The sequence below is a fragment of the Anabrus simplex genome, chromosome 7 (assembly GCF_040414725.1).
Source record: "Anabrus simplex isolate iqAnaSimp1 chromosome 7, ASM4041472v1, whole genome shotgun sequence".
In the NCBI taxonomy this organism is placed as follows: Eukaryota; Metazoa; Arthropoda; class Insecta; order Orthoptera; family Tettigoniidae; genus Anabrus; species Anabrus simplex.
Window position 1 is genome coordinate 128,759,580 of NC_090271.1, and position 19,680 is coordinate 128,779,259.

At 38.9% G+C, this 19,680-nt stretch overlaps 1 protein-coding gene across 1 annotated transcript in view; it reads left to right on the top strand.

Moving 5' to 3' along the window:
* Window positions 1–11,773: 11,773 nt before the first annotated feature.
* Window positions 11,774–19,680, top strand: part of LOC136876966 (ubiquitin-associated domain-containing protein 2) — an 86,120-nt gene continuing 78,213 nt past the window's right edge. The window contains exon 1 of the mRNA XM_067150736.2: window positions 11,774–11,937. Coding sequence (XP_067006837.1) covers window positions 11,898–11,937 — 40 coding nt within the window. The 5' untranslated portion in view covers window positions 11,774–11,897. The remainder of the gene's footprint in view (window positions 11,938–19,680) is intronic.

Below are 19,680 nucleotides of genomic sequence, written 5' to 3' on the forward strand. Positions count from 1 at the left end.
ACGTAGTCAACCGCTGCTATATAACCTTGCTTCCTTCCTTCCTCACATACTTATCAATTATTGTCTTCATTATCATCACGTTATCCATTGTTCTACGTCCCTTCCTGAACCCACTCTGGTAGATCGATAAAATAGAAAACTCTTCCGCCCATTTACTCAGTCTATTCGCTAATACACCCGTGTACACCTTACTCATTGCATCTAATAGAGTTATGCCCCTATAGTTGCTGGGGTTGCTCCTCGCTCTTTTCTTTTTATGATAGTGCATATGTTCCCTTTTTGCCACTCTTTCGGGAAATTGGTACCTTCGAACACCTTATTAATAACTTTATTATACACTTCCTCATCATCATCATCATCATAGTATTATTATTATTATTATTATTATTATTATTATTATTATTATTATTATTATTATTATTATTATTATTATTATTATTATTATTATTATTATTACGGAATTATCCGTGGTAGTTAGAGGTGAAAGAAGGTGCTGGATGGAATAGGTCTCAACAACGAAATTAAAATTAACTTAAAATTTAACAAAGGTTATATTTTCTTTTCGAGATCAAGAAATGACAAGTATAACACGAACTCAGTTGTATATCAACAAGTTAAGAAAGTACAATTACAGTTTATTAATGGATTTTGGGCTTCGAGCCCCAGATTCACAATCCCTGAGCAATGAGTCCAACTTTACCTATACACAAGGTTCAACAAAGGGGCAGAAAACCCCAATCATGCCAAGGAGCATTTGCTCCCAATTACCCAGTTAAGCCTGCTTGAGGCACACAGAAAATACAATTTTTAGAAAGAGCGAACCTGCTCTCAAATTTCAAGCCAATTCAAAGGCCACACCAAACTCCACCTTCAAGCTGCCCTCCAGGCACACAAGAACAGGGGGTAAAAATACCCAACCTACTGAGGCCTATTCACTAAAGAAACAGGACAATAACATGGCCCCAAAATACCAACTTGAGTGGAGGCGTAACTTGCACTCCTAATACACCTTTTTAAAACCTATTTGGCTCTTAGGCCGCTTATGCAAGGGCTAATCCCATACTACGGAGGTAAAACGATAGGAAAATTTATTACATTATGAAGCGAAGAAAAACGGTTATGAAAACGTAGTCACCTCAAAAACAATATGAGAGGGAGCTCGAGATGGTTAGGCACTCTCTATCCCGATTTGTAGTTAAAGAAACGGAATTTATGCCAAGTGTCTTTTACATTTAAGGTTACATGATAAAGTTTCGAACCTGCCCCGAGGGTTAAACTGCTGAGCTAGCAAGAAATGAAGTTATTAGAAGGCCATTACCTTATGGAAGAACTGCTGCACGAAGGAAGAGGCGCTTCCCGCCCCCTGCTACATAATCACACTAGGAAAGATGTTACTGAAATGGCCCGGAGACCAGAAAATCAGCAGTTTAAATACCCTCGTGGAACATTCGAGACCTTTCAAGAATGAGAACCCACACCCCTCTAAACTTTATTGGCTAGGATCAAGCAACATATCCATATCGGAGAAGACGTACGTTATTGGTCAAAAATTAATTAGAGAAATTCGGGATTGGCTAAATTCAAAACAAGCGGAAAGAGAAGGGTTATACTGCCAACCCAAAAAATGACTGAAAGAAATTTAACAAAGAACAATCTTATGAACACAAAATTTCTCAAAAAACAGTTCCTTCACTTCGCACTAGGGTGCACAATGTAGTTCTTCAGGAGTGCCATCTAGAAGAGAATGTTCACACTTCTCACTACAGAGAAAACAAGTATAAATCGAAAAAGACACAGTTCAGAACTCTTCAAAATTTACAATAGCGACATCTTCTGAGAAACTTTAGAATTAACATGGTGGTTAAAGTTCAGGCTTCCTCCAGTAGAGGAGTTTCAACTGGCGCAATGTTTGAATTAGCGGCGCGGAGGTGTACCGCCCGGTACAATTATTATTATTATTATTATTATTATTATTATTATTATTATTATTATTATTATTATTAATCGCTACTTTCCAAAATGCATTTGTTATTCCATTCCCACCCCCAGCTGTCCTATTTTGGGCTTTGCCTAGCACTTCTAATACCTCTTCCCCTGATATTTCTTTATCCAACTCGTAATTCCCCACTGCCAGCTCTCTCCCAATCGCCTTCATCCCTCTCTCACACTTCCATCTGTCCTTCCCTCCTAATAGTTTACGGAAATATTCCATCCATATTTCGTAACCAATCCCCCCTCTATCCCCTATTAATTTGGTTAATTCTCTCCCATACTTTTTCACTTTCCTTACTTTTGCATTCCCTATTGATCGCCTCCACTTGTTCTTTTTCCATAACTTTTTCCTTTCTGTTATATTGGCCTTGTATTCCCTCCTAAGTCTATAAAACCTTTCCCTTTCTTCTCCCCCTCCGTGCTTCCTAAAGTCTTTCAGCGCCCTTAGAACTACTCTCCTCAGTCCCTTACACTCACTATCAAACCACCCCTCTGTCTCTTCTAACCTTTTCCCCCTATGACGTATCACCTCTGCTAGCCTCTTAATGGGGTATTCTACTAGCGCTACAGTCCTGTCCACATTATTACATCTCAATACTACTTCGCACCCCGCATTAATAATTTGGAATTCATTTTGTAAATACTCACCAAGTCTTGTTTTATTCTCCTCTGTCCATTTGTATTTAATGAGACTCATGCCCTTTTCTCGATCACTCTTTCTTTTCCCCAACCTATCCTCGTGTTCCTCTCTCCTCAGGTTTATAGATATCGGGGTATGGTGAGATTCAGTCCAGTTAATCACTTCTTTTTATTTATGCTCGCCAACATTTCCTCCGAGCTGATTACCAAGTCAATAACACTCCCTCCTTGCTTTGTAATACAAGTCAACTCCCCCCTCGTTATCCCCAGTCCACCATCCATTCAGAATGTATAAATTGCTTGCCGAACATAATTCAAGCAGTTTCTGCCTATACCCATTTATTCCATTATCTTTGTTCCTTCTATCGCTCCTCCTGATTCCTTTCACCTCTTTATTATATAAGGGGCTTAAGTTCGCTATTCTCGCATTCCAGTCGCCCATCAATATCATCCCCGCTTTTTCGTACTTTTCCTTTATCCCACTGATTTCCACTATCAGCTCTTCAAAGAAACTATCATTTGCATATACAGAACCACTGGGGTGGTTGTATAAAAAGCTCAGGAATACCTCTTACGGCTCGCCCCGACCTAGGTTAACCCTAACCCAAATCACCCCTTCAGTCTGATTTTCTAAAACTTCGATCATGTCGCAAATTTCATCCTTTATTAGCAAAGCTATTCCACATGGATTTCTACCACTCATCCCCCGGTTTTTCATAGTTATGTCCCTTCCAGGTCAAACTCGTTCCTTCTCATAACCATGTCTCCAAAAGGGCACAATGTCAAAGCTCTCCACTACTTTTATCACTCCCCCGTTGCCCAATTTACTTAGTACCCCTTCAATATTTACAAATCCTATTTTCCAATATAGCTATTTATTCCCCTCTCCCTTTTCTATCCTTCCTCCCTTACATTTATTTTCTTCTGTTGTGTTGATCAGTCTACTTCTGGTTACCCTCGCCCTTTCTCTCTCAGTTACCCCTTCTTCCTTTTTATTTATTTTGGCACACCCCTTACTGGCCTTGTCACCGTGACCTTTGTTTTTCTTACCCCATAATTCTTTTAAGCTTAGACACCTTCCCCTACACAGACCTTCTCGGCGTCTACTTTATTCTCCTTCCACAGCTCCACTTGCGTGTGACAGCACCAGCCTCTCCTCATTCGGTGATCTACCCGATGCTCCTTCCTCCGCTGGGCACTGGACTTCGGTCACTTCGTCACAGTTATACACTACTGCGTCAGCACACTCGGCACTAGCTTCGACTTTTTCTATCACCTTCACCCGCCTCTTGTTCGTTAACCTGCTGATGTCTGACATCCATTTTCTGAAGCTTGTCACTCCCCACACACGTGACCACCGGCCGTATCCAACTACCAACTATCGGTCTCAAATATGTGCTCTCAAACCTTGTTTTCTCGCTACCCAAAGATGTTTTCTCAGAATTCTCAGCTCTGTCATTGTTTCACTGCCAATCACTCTTCAACCATACCTCCTCCCTTTTTAAATTTCCTGCGTTCCTTAGCACAATATCCACCATCAGGGTGGATAATAGCATTTTAATTGGCCTATTGCCCTTCCTTCTCCCCACTCTGTACATATAATCAATGTCAACCTCCCTGAAGATGATCTTCATTTTATTTTGCACCACATCCACCACCTTGTACACTAAGTCCACTTTATTTTCTCTGACCCCTTCTTGAATTCCATAAATAAAAATGTTTTTCCTTCTTTCCTGATGATCATTAAATATTTTCATCTTCACTTTTACCAGCTCCTCCTCCAAGTTTTTGACTTCTTCCGCCGCATTTCTACCTTTTCTCTGTTGTTCTCCACCTTCCCCTATAGATCGTTCATCTCCTCCTTGATACATTGCTTGATATCCTCAGCCTGGTTCGTTATCAGATCCAGTACATGGCCTGCCTGACAAGCTTCCTTAACCAGCTCCTTTATTGGCTCGATTTCTTCCCATCCAAGAGCGCTCGCATTACCTGTACCTGGTCCTGGGTTCGTCTCCACTCCCCCTATCATTAGCAACACTGCCACCACCACTGCTACAAGCATCGCTGCCATTATCCCCTCTTTCGTATCCTTCGTCTTCTTGTCCTTTGAATCGTTATTCTTCCATCTGCTCTGCCAACTTCCTATCAAAGCTCTATATCGCTGCACGGTGTTCCCCATTCCGCAGCACTCACTCAGCACATCCGTTCCGTTCACTTGCTTATTCTAGACTGTATTAATTATTACACCTAAATACTCTATTTCTTCAGGTCTGATTTCTTTCTCCGCTACCATCCAGACTTTCTTTCCTTTCCTGGCTCTCCTTTTACTACATACCATTATCTGCGTCTTCCTTAAATTTACTCTGAGCTACCACCTTCTAGTATATTCAACTACCTCGTCTAACCCTCTTTGCAACTCACTTGCTGTTAGTGCCAAAATCAATATACCATCTGCAAATAGCAGGACCGGTACCTCCCAGTTCCCTATCCAAGGACATTGCCAGCTCTTCCATCCATGTCTCTCAAAAATATTATTTATAAACAATAAAAATAATATCGTTGACAGCTTACAACCTTGTTTCATCCCCCTTTTCGACTCAATACATTTACTCAACCCTCCCCCTGTAATTTAATCATCACCAGTACTTTCTCATATATTACTTATATCGCCGACCTCATTTCCTTCGACAGTGCTATCACTCTTAATCTAGTAAATAGCGCCTCCCGACTCACTGTATCAAAGGCTTTTTCTAAATCAATCGCTGCTACATACAATCTTACCCCTGCTATCCTCACATACTTCGTGATCAGAATATCAAAATCCACACATTAACCATCGTGTTCCTCCCTCTCCTAAACCCATTCTGATAATCCGATATCCTCCCATATTGCTCTGCCCAATTCTTAATCCTATTCGCTAAGATCCCTGTTTACACCTTTGACAAAGAGTCAAGGATTGTTATTCCTCTATAATTATCAGGATCACTTCGAGACTCTTTATTCTTATAAATTGGACATAATGCCCATTTTCTCCGCTCACTAGGAAATTTCACCGTTTCCAACATCGTGTTAAAAATTTAACTATCACCTACATCGGTTCAGTAGCGCCCACTTCCTTCCGTAACCTCTTCGTAATACCGTTCACACCACCTGCTGCGTTTGTTCTTGCCTTACTTAGCACCCTAATTACTTCCTGGCTTGTTATCTCATCTAGTATCTGGATTCCTACTTCTAGTTCTCTTACCATATATGTCTCGCCCATTTCCCCATGCCAATTTTCTCCTCCTCCTAAAAGCCCTATACAGTATCCTGCCCTCTCATTTCCCCCCCATATTTGTCCCCTTCCCCATTAGTCTCACTCTATTTATCTTATCTATAGATTCCCGAATCCTCTCAAATCTATTCTCTTTGCAATATCCGTTTATTCTTTCTGCTTCCGCCCCTTTCCAGCCTTTTTTCTCATTCAATAACTCCTATATAATCTCTTCTTAATTCACTATATTCCTCCCCTTCTGTTGTTCCCCTCCCTTATTAAACTCCGCTAGATCTGTCATTACAACCTCTCGTTTTCTCCTACAGTCTTCATCAAGCCACCCCGTGACTCTCTTATTATTTCTCCCTCTCTTAACTTTCTTTCCCACAGTCAATTCTGTGAGTTCTATTGATTTTAGCACCTTATACATGTCATTTCATTCCAACACCCTTTCAATTTCTACCCTTAAGATATCTCCCCTCTCCTTTAGCTGCAATTTCATTTTCTCTCTCGTAGTATCGTTCCAGATATACTTCCATCCCTTCTTCTTATATCTATCCCTTCTTTTTCCTACCTCTCTCCTCTCTTCATCATCCTCACCTCTTAGTTTTATCTTAATGGGAATGTGTTCTGTTGCCCCATATTCTACCACCACAAAGCTTATAATTCTGCTTAACGCTATCTCCGTGCTTACTTCTATATCTACTACACTCCCTCCATTTGATGTGATGTACGTAAGTTTCCCCTTACTATCTCCCTTCATTCACCCGTTTAAAATAGATAAATTTTCTATAGCACATAACTCCAACAGCCTTACTCCATAACTATTTACACATTTGTCTTTACTCCTTCTTCTGTACTCTCTCACTTCTGTATCCTCTCTCCCACAATGTGGTATCTGTTGCTCACTCTTGCATTCCAATCCTCCATTAAAATCATTCCATCTTCCACATACAGCCCCTTAATAGTATTTATTTCTTCAATCAGCTCCTCATAAAAGGTTTATTAGCATAAACTGAATCTTTAGGACGATTATATAATATGGTCAGACAAATTGCTTCCTGTGCGTCTCTTTCCATTGAATTCTAAACCATGCTACCCCCTCTACCTCACCCTGTATCCTCTCTACCCTCCCCACTATCTATTTTTTTATTAAAACTGCTATACTTCCTGGGATTCTTCCCAACCTTCCCATTTTTCTTATCACGTTGACTACTTTTACCCGTCCCATTCAATTTTTATCCCTTTCCCTAACCACGTCTCCACTAAGACAATTATCTCAAAATCCTTTACTAATTCTACAATTTCTTTGTTCCCTAGCTTCCCCCACAACCCCTCAATATTCAAGAGCCCTGCGCCATATCTAGTTATTTATTCCCTCCCTCTCCCTCTGCTTCTGTGTTTCACCACTTCCACCCCTACTCTTTGTCACTTTTCATTGCAAGCCTTCCCTATCTCTCTCCTCTTCCTTTTCTTTCTTATCATCCTCCTCCTTTCCTTTCTCTGTACCAGAATTTTTCCCCTCCCCGTAAATCTTTCAAACTTATAGATCTTCCCTTATTTAGCGCCGGTCTCCTCTCCATTTTCTTTTCAGTATTCTCTTTACTCGTTGAGGCTGAATCATTACCCTGTCTCCTATTGTCTTCACTCACCCCTTCACCACTTTACACCACTTCAGTCTGCACAACTCGTGCCCTATTTTTTTATTCATTCACCTCTGTGCTGTCCTGGCTCAATAACGTCTCTATATTCCCGACCATCTGGTTGCTGACACTGCTATTCAGCAGTCCTTCACTTCCCGATCTTGGTATGCTGTGGACTTCACTCACTACCGTAATATCACTCTCCTCCACGTCATTGCTACTTCTCCTTGTGACCTTCGTCACTTCTCCCTCTGCCGTCGGGGTCGCCTTCTGCTGATGTTGATGTTTTTCATCTATTTCCTTTAGCCGGCTCAATAACGTCTCTATATTCCCGACCATCTGGTTGCTGACACTGCTATTCAGCAGTCCTTCACTTCCCGATCTTGGTATGCTGTGGACTTCACCTTCCATATGCGTGACCATCTACCATCCCCAACAACCAGCTACTGCCCTCTAACACATGATTTAATGCCTTGCTTTCTTCCCTCCCTTAAATGACTGCTCAGGATTCTGTTCTCCTTCATGGCTTCACTGTTCATCTCTCTTCTTATTCATACTTTCTCCTCTTTTAAAATAATCGCATTCCTTATCACCAAGTCCACCATCAATGTAGATAATAATTTCACTCTAATATGCCACCTTCACTTAACTTTCCCTACCAGGTACATATCGTCTATATCAACTTCGCTAATCTTCATCCTATTCTGCACCACTTCCACCACTTTATATACTAGTTCCACTTTAGTCTTCTTTTCCTGTTCTTGCACATCATATACGAAAATACTCTTCCTCAACATTCCTTGATCACCCCGCAATACTAATCGCTTCGTCTCTCTCAGGTCTTGCTCCAAACTTCTTACCTTCTGCTTCAGTAATTCCAGCTCATCTTTATTACACCCTTCCTCCACTATCTTCCTAACATCTTCCTTGATAGGTACTCATCTTTAGGTCCTTAACTCCTTAGATAGCTCTCGAAATATTTCTCCGTCTGACATACCTCTCTTATCATCTCTTTTATCGCTTCGAACTCTTCCCATCCAATGGAACCCACTGGACCTGAACCAGGATTAACTTCAACTCCTCCTATTATCAACAGTACAACCACCACAGCTGCCACCATTAGAGCTGCTAACATCCCCCTTTTTCACCATTTATCTTCACTCTTCTCTCCTTTCTACTTCCCATTCCACAGTGCCAGCTCCCAATCGCCATCCCGTATTGTGCCAATGTGTTATCCACTACTCTGCACTCAACTCAGCACATCCGCACTTCTTGCTTACTCAAACACGACTGCTTCCAAAAATTCATTCTCTGTTCTTTAATTTTCGACTGATATTTTGCCTTTTGTTCATAGTACTTAGTTTTAAGATATTCTCTCATCTCTTAGTTGTATTTTGTCCGTTGGTACCTTCTTCTAAATGCATTATTTTTCTCATAATGGTAAGATCTTCTGATCACCAAGGAACAGTGTGGTTATGTGCCTTTTTTCTTGTTGTTTTTATTGTTCCGAAGGACTGATTGCATGCTGTTTTTAAGGACCTATAGAATTTTTCTACAGCATAATTCTCTATGTCGTTCTCTGTTGATATTAAAGAAGATAGTGATCCATCCAGATCTTCTTTGTCAACGTCCACAACAGAATCGAAACCTCTTGAAATTGCCTCTGTCAGTTTATCATCAAATGTTTATGATTCTCGGTTTTCTCTACATATCTGATAATGCAATATTCAAATTCTCTCCGGTTGTAACTATCATGCCCTACTATGCATTTAATAATATTATGATCACACCGGCTTTCTTCCTCACTGATTTTACAGTATGTTGATACCATTGTTGTATTATATCACTACGGCATATAAAGATCATTGGTTAATACCACAGACATATAGATTTCGACTGGCAATGAACAGCAGGATTCTGAAGCCATCTTACGTCACTATACAATCCCGACGCATTAACGTAAAATAGTACCCGAAACGGGAATACTGCAAGGAGATAATTAAAATAATTATAATCACATCGAAATAATAATACTGATTAATAAGACCTATGGAGTCCTTTATTTTACTGCTAAAAATAAACACTGGTAAATGGGTTTAAAATGCTTTAAAATAGCCAACATGTTATAGACCGACCTATGATCAAATCTGTTTCCATTAAACTCTCTTACTGCATGATTCTCACGTATTTTCAAGTAAGGTGCCGTGATGTATTTATAAGGCGTACCGGGCTGAGTGGCTCAGACGGATGAGGGGCTGGCCTTCTGACCCCAACTTGGCAGGTTCGATCCTGGCTCTGTCCGGTGGTATTTGAATGTGCTCAAATACGTCAGCCTCTTGTCGGTAGATTTACTGGTACGTAAAGAAATTCCTCCTGCAGGACTAACTTCCGGCACCTCAGCATCTCCGCAACCGTACAAGTAGTTAGTTGAACTTAACGCCAATAACATTATTATTAGGGTTTATTATTATTATTATTATTATTATTATTATTATTATTATTATTATTATTATTATTATTATTATTATTATTAATGAGGCGATAAACATACGTGCCCCTTTGTTTTAGGTCTAAACCATGTGAGCTTAGCCTTCAAAACAAATTTGTTTCATACAGCTGAGCTGTGACTTCATTAGGTTATGATCCGTTTCATGATTTAGCTTAAACTATTCCATGTATTCTCTCTGAAATACATCTCTGGAAGTGTGCACACATGAACAACTACTTACGTAGAAACATAGGCCTAAAGATTATCTTTTCTTGAAAGAACTGAATAGATAAGGATGGTTTTTTGTACAACTATTTCCTTACAAGTATCATATTGCAGAGCATTGACTAACATCTCTACCACAAATCCTGAGATATATTCAATAACATTCTGTGTTAATAAACCTAACATCTATTTCGATTTATGCAAGCTTCCTAATCATTCCACAGTAATGTCATCATCCTTACAATATATCTTTAAAGAATAGAAAAGAACGAGACTACTCAATTACTAACATAACCAGAACAAAAAATTCACCTGCAACCAAGTGTATTATTATTATTATTATTATTATTATTATTATTATTATTATTATTATTATTATTATTATTGAAAATGAAATGAAAATTCACAGCCTGTTTCCAATTATTTGACCGGATCATGAATGGAATGAATGAAGCCCCATCTAGCGGCGAAGATAGGAATTGTGCCGGCTGCTGAAGCCTGTCGCACGCCTCTGGGACAATGATTAATGATTGACAGGTGAAATGAAATTATATTGAAAAGCGTGGCTGGAATGAAAGATGCCAGGGGAAACCGTGTACTCGGAGAAAAACCTGTCCTGCCTCCGCTTTGTCCAGCACAAATCTCACATGGAGTGATCGGGATTTGAACCACGGAGCCTAGTGGTGAGAGGCCGGCGTGCTGCTGTGAGCCACGGAGGCTTATTATTATCATTATTATTATTATTATTATTATTATTATTATTATTATTATTATTATTATTATTATTATTATTATTATTATTATTATTATTATTATATGAAATATAAATAGGGAGGAAGTGATCTCTGTCTTCTATATAGTAAGGAATCTTCAATGGTAAATAAAATTGCATTACTATAAGTAAACAAGAATTCTACAAGGGCACATTTAAGCCACTTACCGCTGAATTGAAACTCCTGTTCCTTCCTTTCTCTCTCTTCGTGAATACGGAAAACCACATCCAAACACTACGCAGGTATTCACCATTCTATCACACAGTCGTTTTCCGAAGAATTAATGTGAAATGAGCATAGAAATAACATATTTACTGTGGTCCTGTAGTGAGGTAAGATGGCGGCGGCCGCAAGTTTTTAGCTTCACTGGCACAAATATTTTAAGATAGAGCAGTGCCTATCTGTTTACTATATGTTTGTAGTTAATACACACTGGATGATAAAAGTTAATCAGAGTTAATAGGCAATTGTATAACTTTTGTAATAAACGAGAGAAATTCTGTAACATTAAACTTCGTTAGAGGCGGTTTTATAATGTTATCTACTGAATGGAAGGCATTCTCTAACATGAAACTAGGTTGCAGAAATCAAAATTAGTGCGGGTTTTGCTATTAGTATTTGAATTTAATTTTTTCCTATTCCTTCATTGGTATCGCCCATTATTTTAAAGAATAATTTTGCAAATCATTCCAGTTTTCTAAATGTTGGCTGCCCTGTGACTGGGACCGATCAGGTGGCCTATCATCACTTGTGAAATAAAATGGCATCTTGTCATGTTAATTGTCCTTGTGGGAGATGCAGTCGTACTTGTGTAAAACTCGGTTGAAGTTCATGTCGAATGGTTTCATGTTGTTGTGTGTTTTAAGCTAACCATTATTTACACGATGGCTGCTATTTTATCTCAGTATAGTACGACGGGCTTTTGTAAGTGTGTTCTTTATTGTGAATTATTGTTTTGTTTTGCTTCATCACGTCTACATCTTTGTATATACTATATGCTGAGTAATTCCTTCGTAAAGTATCTCATCGTGAATTAAATTGTACACTTTTTGCTACTTTAAAGCACCAGCGACCCTGAATTTTATGAAGATAGACCGTAAATTTATAGTCTATAATTAACTTGATAACGGACATGGAACGTCATTAGGTGTCTTATATTGATATTTATCATATTTCCTGTGACAGTCGTTATAAACTATAAATTTCGACAGCTGTTTCGTTGTATGAAAACTATGCACTTTTTCTCTCCTTCGCATTGCTTGTTAGAAAATTGACTGGCAAGAAAGTCCAAGTGCTGAATACGCTTTTGCTTGAGTGAAGACTGTTCTCTACGCGATCAGTCTCTAGAACATGCCAATTCAATAAAATATTACGACCTGTTTATTCGATTTTCATTACGCTTGTAGACCATTATTCATTCTGTGTGTCGAGTCTTTGGCTCGAAGGCTGGTTGGATCCTCTAAACTCGCCACCTAAGGTTGGGTTGTGCGGTCTAGAGAAACCGCAAAAATCGATGGTGTCACAATGAGGCATACAAGACGTGTTGTGAGGAGGATGTAAAGCCAATAACATTAATTTGTTGTGAGTGATGTAGTTTGCCATTGTTTGATCATTGGATTGGAAAATGCTATTTTGTAGCATGTCCGGCCCAATGAGTATTACCTTTTGTTGCATCCAGGTGTGCTAGTTGTGGTCCAAATGTCATTACTCAGTAACTTCCATACTGTCATATCAGAAATAAGATAGAGACTGTGGAGGAAGCTACATTTTACTCCAACCCGTGCCAAGAAACATGCAAAGATACTGCATCCAACAAGGTATAGCATTAGGATAGTGCAATACAATGTAACAAATTAAGCATAGGCAATATTGAAACATTAAATTAGGCTGTTCGAATATGTCATGTTTTATAAAAGTGAACGATAGGCCATTTACAGTTCAGAATTTTATTTTACTTTAAGGCATAAAGTTTCATTTATTTCCTGCTGGTTGCCATTCATTGTAAGATGGATCAATGTGATGGTAAAGTTGGTGAAACGTTCTTTTTAAAAACTAGATTTAATGCCATTTTTATGATGCACGTTTACAGTATTAGGTGTTCTTGAGACAAAGAATAATAGGGTTTAAAATATAATTGATAAGCATTTCAAGTTAAATCAACCTTATGGTAATGATTAGACTTGTTAGGTAAGTAGACATTTAGCTTTACAGGCCAGGTTTATGGCGACCTTCATTGTTTAAGACCAGCTGATGTAACCCAGTAAATGACAACTAATTAGAGTAATGATATTGAGGCTTAAGATAATTGCACTTTTCCCCTTAAAATTACAATTACTACCACCACCGGTGGTGATATTGTAATCTAATGTTTTCCATTTGAAGCTGCAGATGAATTTGACTGGAACTAATAAAATGGACCAATCGAGCATTTACGCGTAGTGTGGTAAAATTGAATTTCACTGCGGTTGGTGAAAGGGTGTTTTAATGCAAGACATTTATACCAGTAGATTTACTAGCAGGTAAATGACCCTTGTAAAATCTATAGCAATTATAGGAGGCATTTTGTAGGTTATTGTTGTTGTTATTATTATTATTATTTTAATTATTATTATTATGAGGCGTGTTTTTTAAGTAAGGTCCGTTTGAGAATAAGTACACAGCGAAAGGTTATTTCAAGAAAGTAAATTTATTTTCAGAAAGTACATACTTCACTCTATTTTTTGACATAGTTGCCAAGTTTGTTCAAACACTTATCATACCTCCTAACCAATTTTAAAATACCCTCTTCATAGAAACTTGCTGCCTGATCTCATAAACAAGAGTTCACTGCCGTTTTCACGTCATCATCATCTTTATAATGTTTGCCACTGAGGTGATGTTTGAGGTGGAGGAACAGATGGTAATCATTTGGCGCAAGATCAGGACTGTAGGGTGGGTGGTCTAAACCTTCCCAGCCAAAACTGTCCAATGAAACGTGCGCTACTGCGGTAATAGAAGTGCACTTCAAGCAGCCAAGTCTCGCAAAGAATTTCGCGGACTAAAAAACAGCAAGTTTCCGCAGGTAGAAGAGGATCTGCTTAAATATGATTTTGTTTGCGCAATGTTGGATAAGACGTTTCTCACAAAATGGTGTATTTTAAAGAATGAGAAATAGCCGCTGTACGTGGAATTAGCGTTTCAGATTTGAAGGTTAGCCGAGCCTGATTAATTTTATGAAGAGAAATGGAACAACAAAGAACAACATTATGCCGAAAATGACTAATGATTTCAACCAAGTTCATCGCTTTGTGATTGAGAAGCGTAAAGAGAAGGAATATTTGATCTTCTTTATAGGAACCGCATGTCAGACGCCAATCAGTTTCCATATATGCTACAAAGTCGATAAGAAAGGAACATAGTGTATGAGCTACCGGAAGCAAAATAACAATGTACTGCAATGCTTGCTGTAACAGCTGATGGCAGAAAGCTTGCACCTTTCATTGTTCTAAAACTGAAAACAATGTCTAAAGCAAAATTTCCGCTAGTGATCTATGTTCGTATTCAAGAAAAGGGGTGGATGGCGACGTCACTCGTACAAGATTGGATACGAACGGTTTGGGGTAATGTAGCAGGGTCCCTCCTTCGATGACCGGCCTTTCTCTTGTTGGACAGTTTTCATTTTTTGTCGGTATGACATTACTTGTATTGTACTCTTATTAGTTCATCTTTATTTCACTTCAGGTCGTATTGTCAGCTCGTAATGGGAAGAATATTTTCCAGAGTTGGTATTTCAAATCCACGTGCCTTTTACCTGATGTACCCTATTTGACTTCTCAGAAAAAATCTCGCGCAGGAATTTTACGCCAAATGACAATAACCACAAATGAGTTGAACCAATTGTGTTTATACAGGGTGATTAATTTGAAAGTGCAGAGCGGAGTGCCAAGGATTAGGTGCGCTGGGAAGCAGAGACAGCGAGCGCAGTGCCCGCCATGACAAGCAGGCCTACATAGATGCTCCTGACAAATAAGTAAATGAATAAACAAATAAATAAATCAACTAGGAAATTAAACTGAACTCGCCAGTATTTACAGATGATGCTGAAAGTGATCTCCTTCAGCTGCAATGCAAGCTTCACATCTTGTAATGAGATTTCGAAACACACTTTGTAGTTCATGGACACCGATAGAACGCATAATGTTCTTAATTTCAGTTTTTAATTCTTCTGCAGTTCGAGGATTATTCCTGTAAACTTTTCTTTTAAGATTTCCCCATAGAAAAAAATCACATGTGCTTAAATCAGGGGAACGAGGGGGCCATAAACCTTTACTGATGATCTGATCATCATCGAACATTTCCCATAACAGTCGCATAGAGCTACACGTCGTATGGGCCGTTGCACTATCCTGCTGGAAATAGCCGTACCTTTTCTCTTCTTCAATCCGTTAAGCAAAAAATGGTTCCAGAATGTTGTGAATATAACAGTCAGAAGTAATCGTGTCCTGAAAAAATACTGGACCGATAATTCGTCGGGCACTGATAGCGTACCACCCACCCACCTTAACATCGTGCAGAGGTCTCGGCTGTAAAATGTGCGGGTTGTCTGTATGCCAGATTCTATTGTTCTGTGAATTGACATATCTACTCAAATGAAACCAGGCTTCGTCACTCATAAAAAGAAAGCTTGGATCCACAATACCATCGTGGACACTATTTATTAGCCAATTGCAAAATCGTATTCTTGCATTTGAAACCTGTAGGCAGTATGTTATGGACTGAATGAGTCTGATAAGATCGTAAACGTAACAATTTTGTTGCATTACGTGCTGAAGAAGGTGAAATACCTCTTTCTTGAGCTACTCTCCGAAGCGACTTATGTGGACTGACCTGGAGTCTTGCCTGTATATCTTCTAACCTCTCCTGTGTGTGAGCTGTTCTCCTTCACTTCTTTTTCTTATTGCTTACGGAACCAGTACTATGCCACTTGTAAACGAGCTGATGCATGTAACGTTTTGATGGCACCGGGAAATTGTCTACGGAATTTTCGAAGGCACCTTTTAACTGGTTTCTTCTTCTTGTGCAAATAACACTCGACCAAAAATATTATTTGCTCTATAGTGTATTTAACCATCGTGATAATAACCTCATAACACATCTTAAAGTCCAATGTTTTCTAACTAACTGAGGGACAGAGCGCTAAACAGCTGCCCGCTGCAGTGAACACTTCTTATCTCACCGTGTTGACAGAAGCTATATGGCGCTCGCTCGGGACTTCTGACGGCCTGCGAGAAGAAGTCTGAACACTTAAATTATTCTCCCTGTATTTGATGTATCTTTTAAATGTAAATGAATTTTAAATAATTTGTAAATATCTGGATTCCTTGAATAATTTACACATCCGAAGTTCCTGCTTGTATTTTTTGTGAAAAAAAGTGCGTTAATTACGCGAGAAAATATGGTATTATGCATTTTGTTGCGTGTGTCGGTGTGACATAAATATTATTATTCGTATGTAAGTGTTATAAATGAGAATGACTAGGTACATTTTCTTGTAACCATTTTTATGTTTTCTTAGTTTAAGATTTTAAATTTAATGGTCAATTCGCATTGTAACTGTAGATATCTATGCCTTTTATCCTGACCTTTTCTCACCTAGACCGTGGTGGAATATATGTGATGAAATCCAAGAATTAAAAAATCTTCCTATTTTTGGTTTCTAAAAGTTGGCAGATATGCTGTGGCAAAACGTGTTTTGTTTCTTTGGTGGACTTATCTTATTGCCCATCACAACTTGAAAGAGTCTGTTGCTCAGCCTGGAGTTTACTAGATTTCCACTCTTCAGACAGGGCACTGCTCGTAGTAATTTATATACCGTATTTACGTGTGTATTAGACTCCCTCACGTATTAGACCCCCCTGGCTCTTTGGGACAAAGAAAATGAAAAAATAAATCTTGCATACAAGACCCCCCCCCCAACGTAATTTGTCAGAGAAGAACAAAGATTCTGCTTCTAATTGGGTACAAACCTTACTGTAGTTCCGATGACATCACACAAATTTGTGGATGGTTTCGTCCGTATGACCTGCGCAATGAAAACGTGTCAGTCATGTGGTACATGTGTGTTTCGTAGTTAAGAAATGTCGCCTCCATAGCGTAGGCCTACTGCAACTCTGACGACGTTGTACAAATAGGTGAATAGTTTCGTGTCCAACCTACGCAATTAAAGTGTACATCAGTCATGCTATATGTCTGTTTTTGTAGTTAAGAATGTCCGCCAGTGTAATGGTTAACACAACTGCCGTTCTCGGGGGCCTGAGTTTGATTCCTGGTACCGTATTGCCAGAGATTTAAGAATGCCAGGAAAGTTTATAGACGATAAAAATGGTACATGCAGCTCCCCTCCATTGGAGGCTGCATCACCTCGGGATGAGGAAACAAGTTTAGTTAAGAAATATTCATGGTTGTTGCTATTAATATAGCAGGTGAGATTGTTAACAAAATGATCGTTTAATATCTCATAACTCAGGCCAATACAGCCTATGTGATCTTTGGAGAAAAGTAGATTTAAGACGCGATAAAAACAATCCAATCATAACAATTGTTTTACTCGCAAACGTACCTAAATAATAATAATGGTATTAATTTTATGTCCCCACTAACCACTTTTACGATTTTCGGAGATGCCAGACTGAACATACTGTGCGTTAATAAAAAAATATGGAGGCAACAAACGTGCAAAATTAAACGTTATGGTAATAAAACTCATTACCGTCACACCTGTAGATATCCATAAATGAGACAAGCTTTCCTGTTATTTATTTTTATATGACTGTATTTACTTTATGTAGGCCTAAAAATCATGTGTTCAAATTTTTTTTTTAAATTTAGAAATACTGCCTTCCAACAGAAATAGCCAGTAAAACTCAGAATACATTCGTAAGTTTGGTATGGAATAGTGTCGAATGTTAACTTGTACAATTTATAGTTCTTTATAGTCTAGGAGTCATGTGTTCACTGCACAAAATTTGAGGTTATCACATATTGGATACCCCCCCCCCCCCCCTGCTTTTCTTGGCTGTAAATTGTGGAAGAAAGAAAAAGAAAAGAAAAAAAGGGGGGGGGGTCCAATACACGAGTAAGTACGGTATTACGCCATTATTGCGGTCACTCTTATCTCAATTTTGAGCTGTTTAGGTAAATCTTGATGTGACAAATGTAGAGAACAAGCATGAAATTTACAGAACTTAGAAGTAAAGGTCTGGCTTTCAATAGCCGCAGTTATCCAAAGAATGCTTCCAGTCACAATGTATTACATTCCGAAGTACAACTCGTAACATACACTAGTTATCAGCCCGTGGGTTGACACGCTTTTTACAGCACGGCTTTATTCAGAAGTGGTGGTTTCTGCTACACATGCACCAACTGGGAATAACAGAGACCATCTCCAGAAACCATTTACAAATAGATTCTCACTGTTTGGACTACATAGTTGGAAATGAAACAATTTTTTAAGCTGCAGAAAGATGGGCTCTTGAATACTTGTGATTGCTGTGTTGACATCATTTGGAATGATGACACACCAGTAACAGGGAAGTTGGCAGCACAAGACGACGATAATTCAGATGAAAGTAATGATCGGGTTTACTGTGTGGTAGGCCTATTGCTTAACTGACAAGACACAAAATGACTGTCATAACGTTCTTTTATATTAATATTGCATAATACGATACCATTATCCCTTTTCTCTACGGGGTCAAGTATGAAGCGAGATTAATCTTCTTAGCAAGTTTTTACGACCACATGCTCCTCCTGACGTTAGCCTCTTCAGAGTAGTTAATGAGATGAAACGAATGATGTGATATAAGAGTAACTAAAACTGACTATACTGTATTTACTTGATATGTAGGCCTAAAAGTCATGTGTTCACAATTTATTTTTTAATTTAGAAATGTTGCCTTCAACAAAAATAGCCAGTAAAACTCAGAATACATTCATAAGTTTGTTAAAGAATAGTGTTGAATGTTAACATGTACAATTTATAGCTCTGTATAGCCTAGAAGTCATGTGTTCACTGCACAAACTTTGAGGCTATCGCATATTGGACCCCCCTCCCCTTATTTTTCTTGGCTGTAATGGGAGAAAAAAAGGGGGGGGGGGTTGTTCTAATATGCAAGTAAATACGGTATTACGCCATGCCTCCTCACTGTGTTGTAAGCTGCAGTTAGGTCAATGAATACAGCTGAGGTCTTCTGTTGCTTCTGGAAACTCGCTTCGATGAAGGTTGTCTGTGAAAGGACCTGGTATGCACAGCTACGATTTGGATGGAAACCTGCCTGTTCAACAGAAATATACTGCAAGATCATGTGACTTATTCTATTATACAGCATGCTGAGCAAGGGGGTCTGTAGCTTTGTGGTTGATTGTTTGGCTTGCCTGGTTTTAGGAGCGCGTTTGGCTTGCCTGGTTTTAGGAGCGCTATAATTTTTTATCTTTTCATATCAAGTGGGATGCTACCACTTTGTAGAATATCTGTGAAGAAAGCTGCGAGCCATTTTTTCACATACTGTCCACTATGCACAAGGAATTCTGAATGCCATCAAATCCAGGTGCCTTCCCTATTTTCATTTGCTTCAGGGCTGTAATTATTTCCTCACTGCTAATTGGTTTTGAAGAATTTCTCTTTTTCAC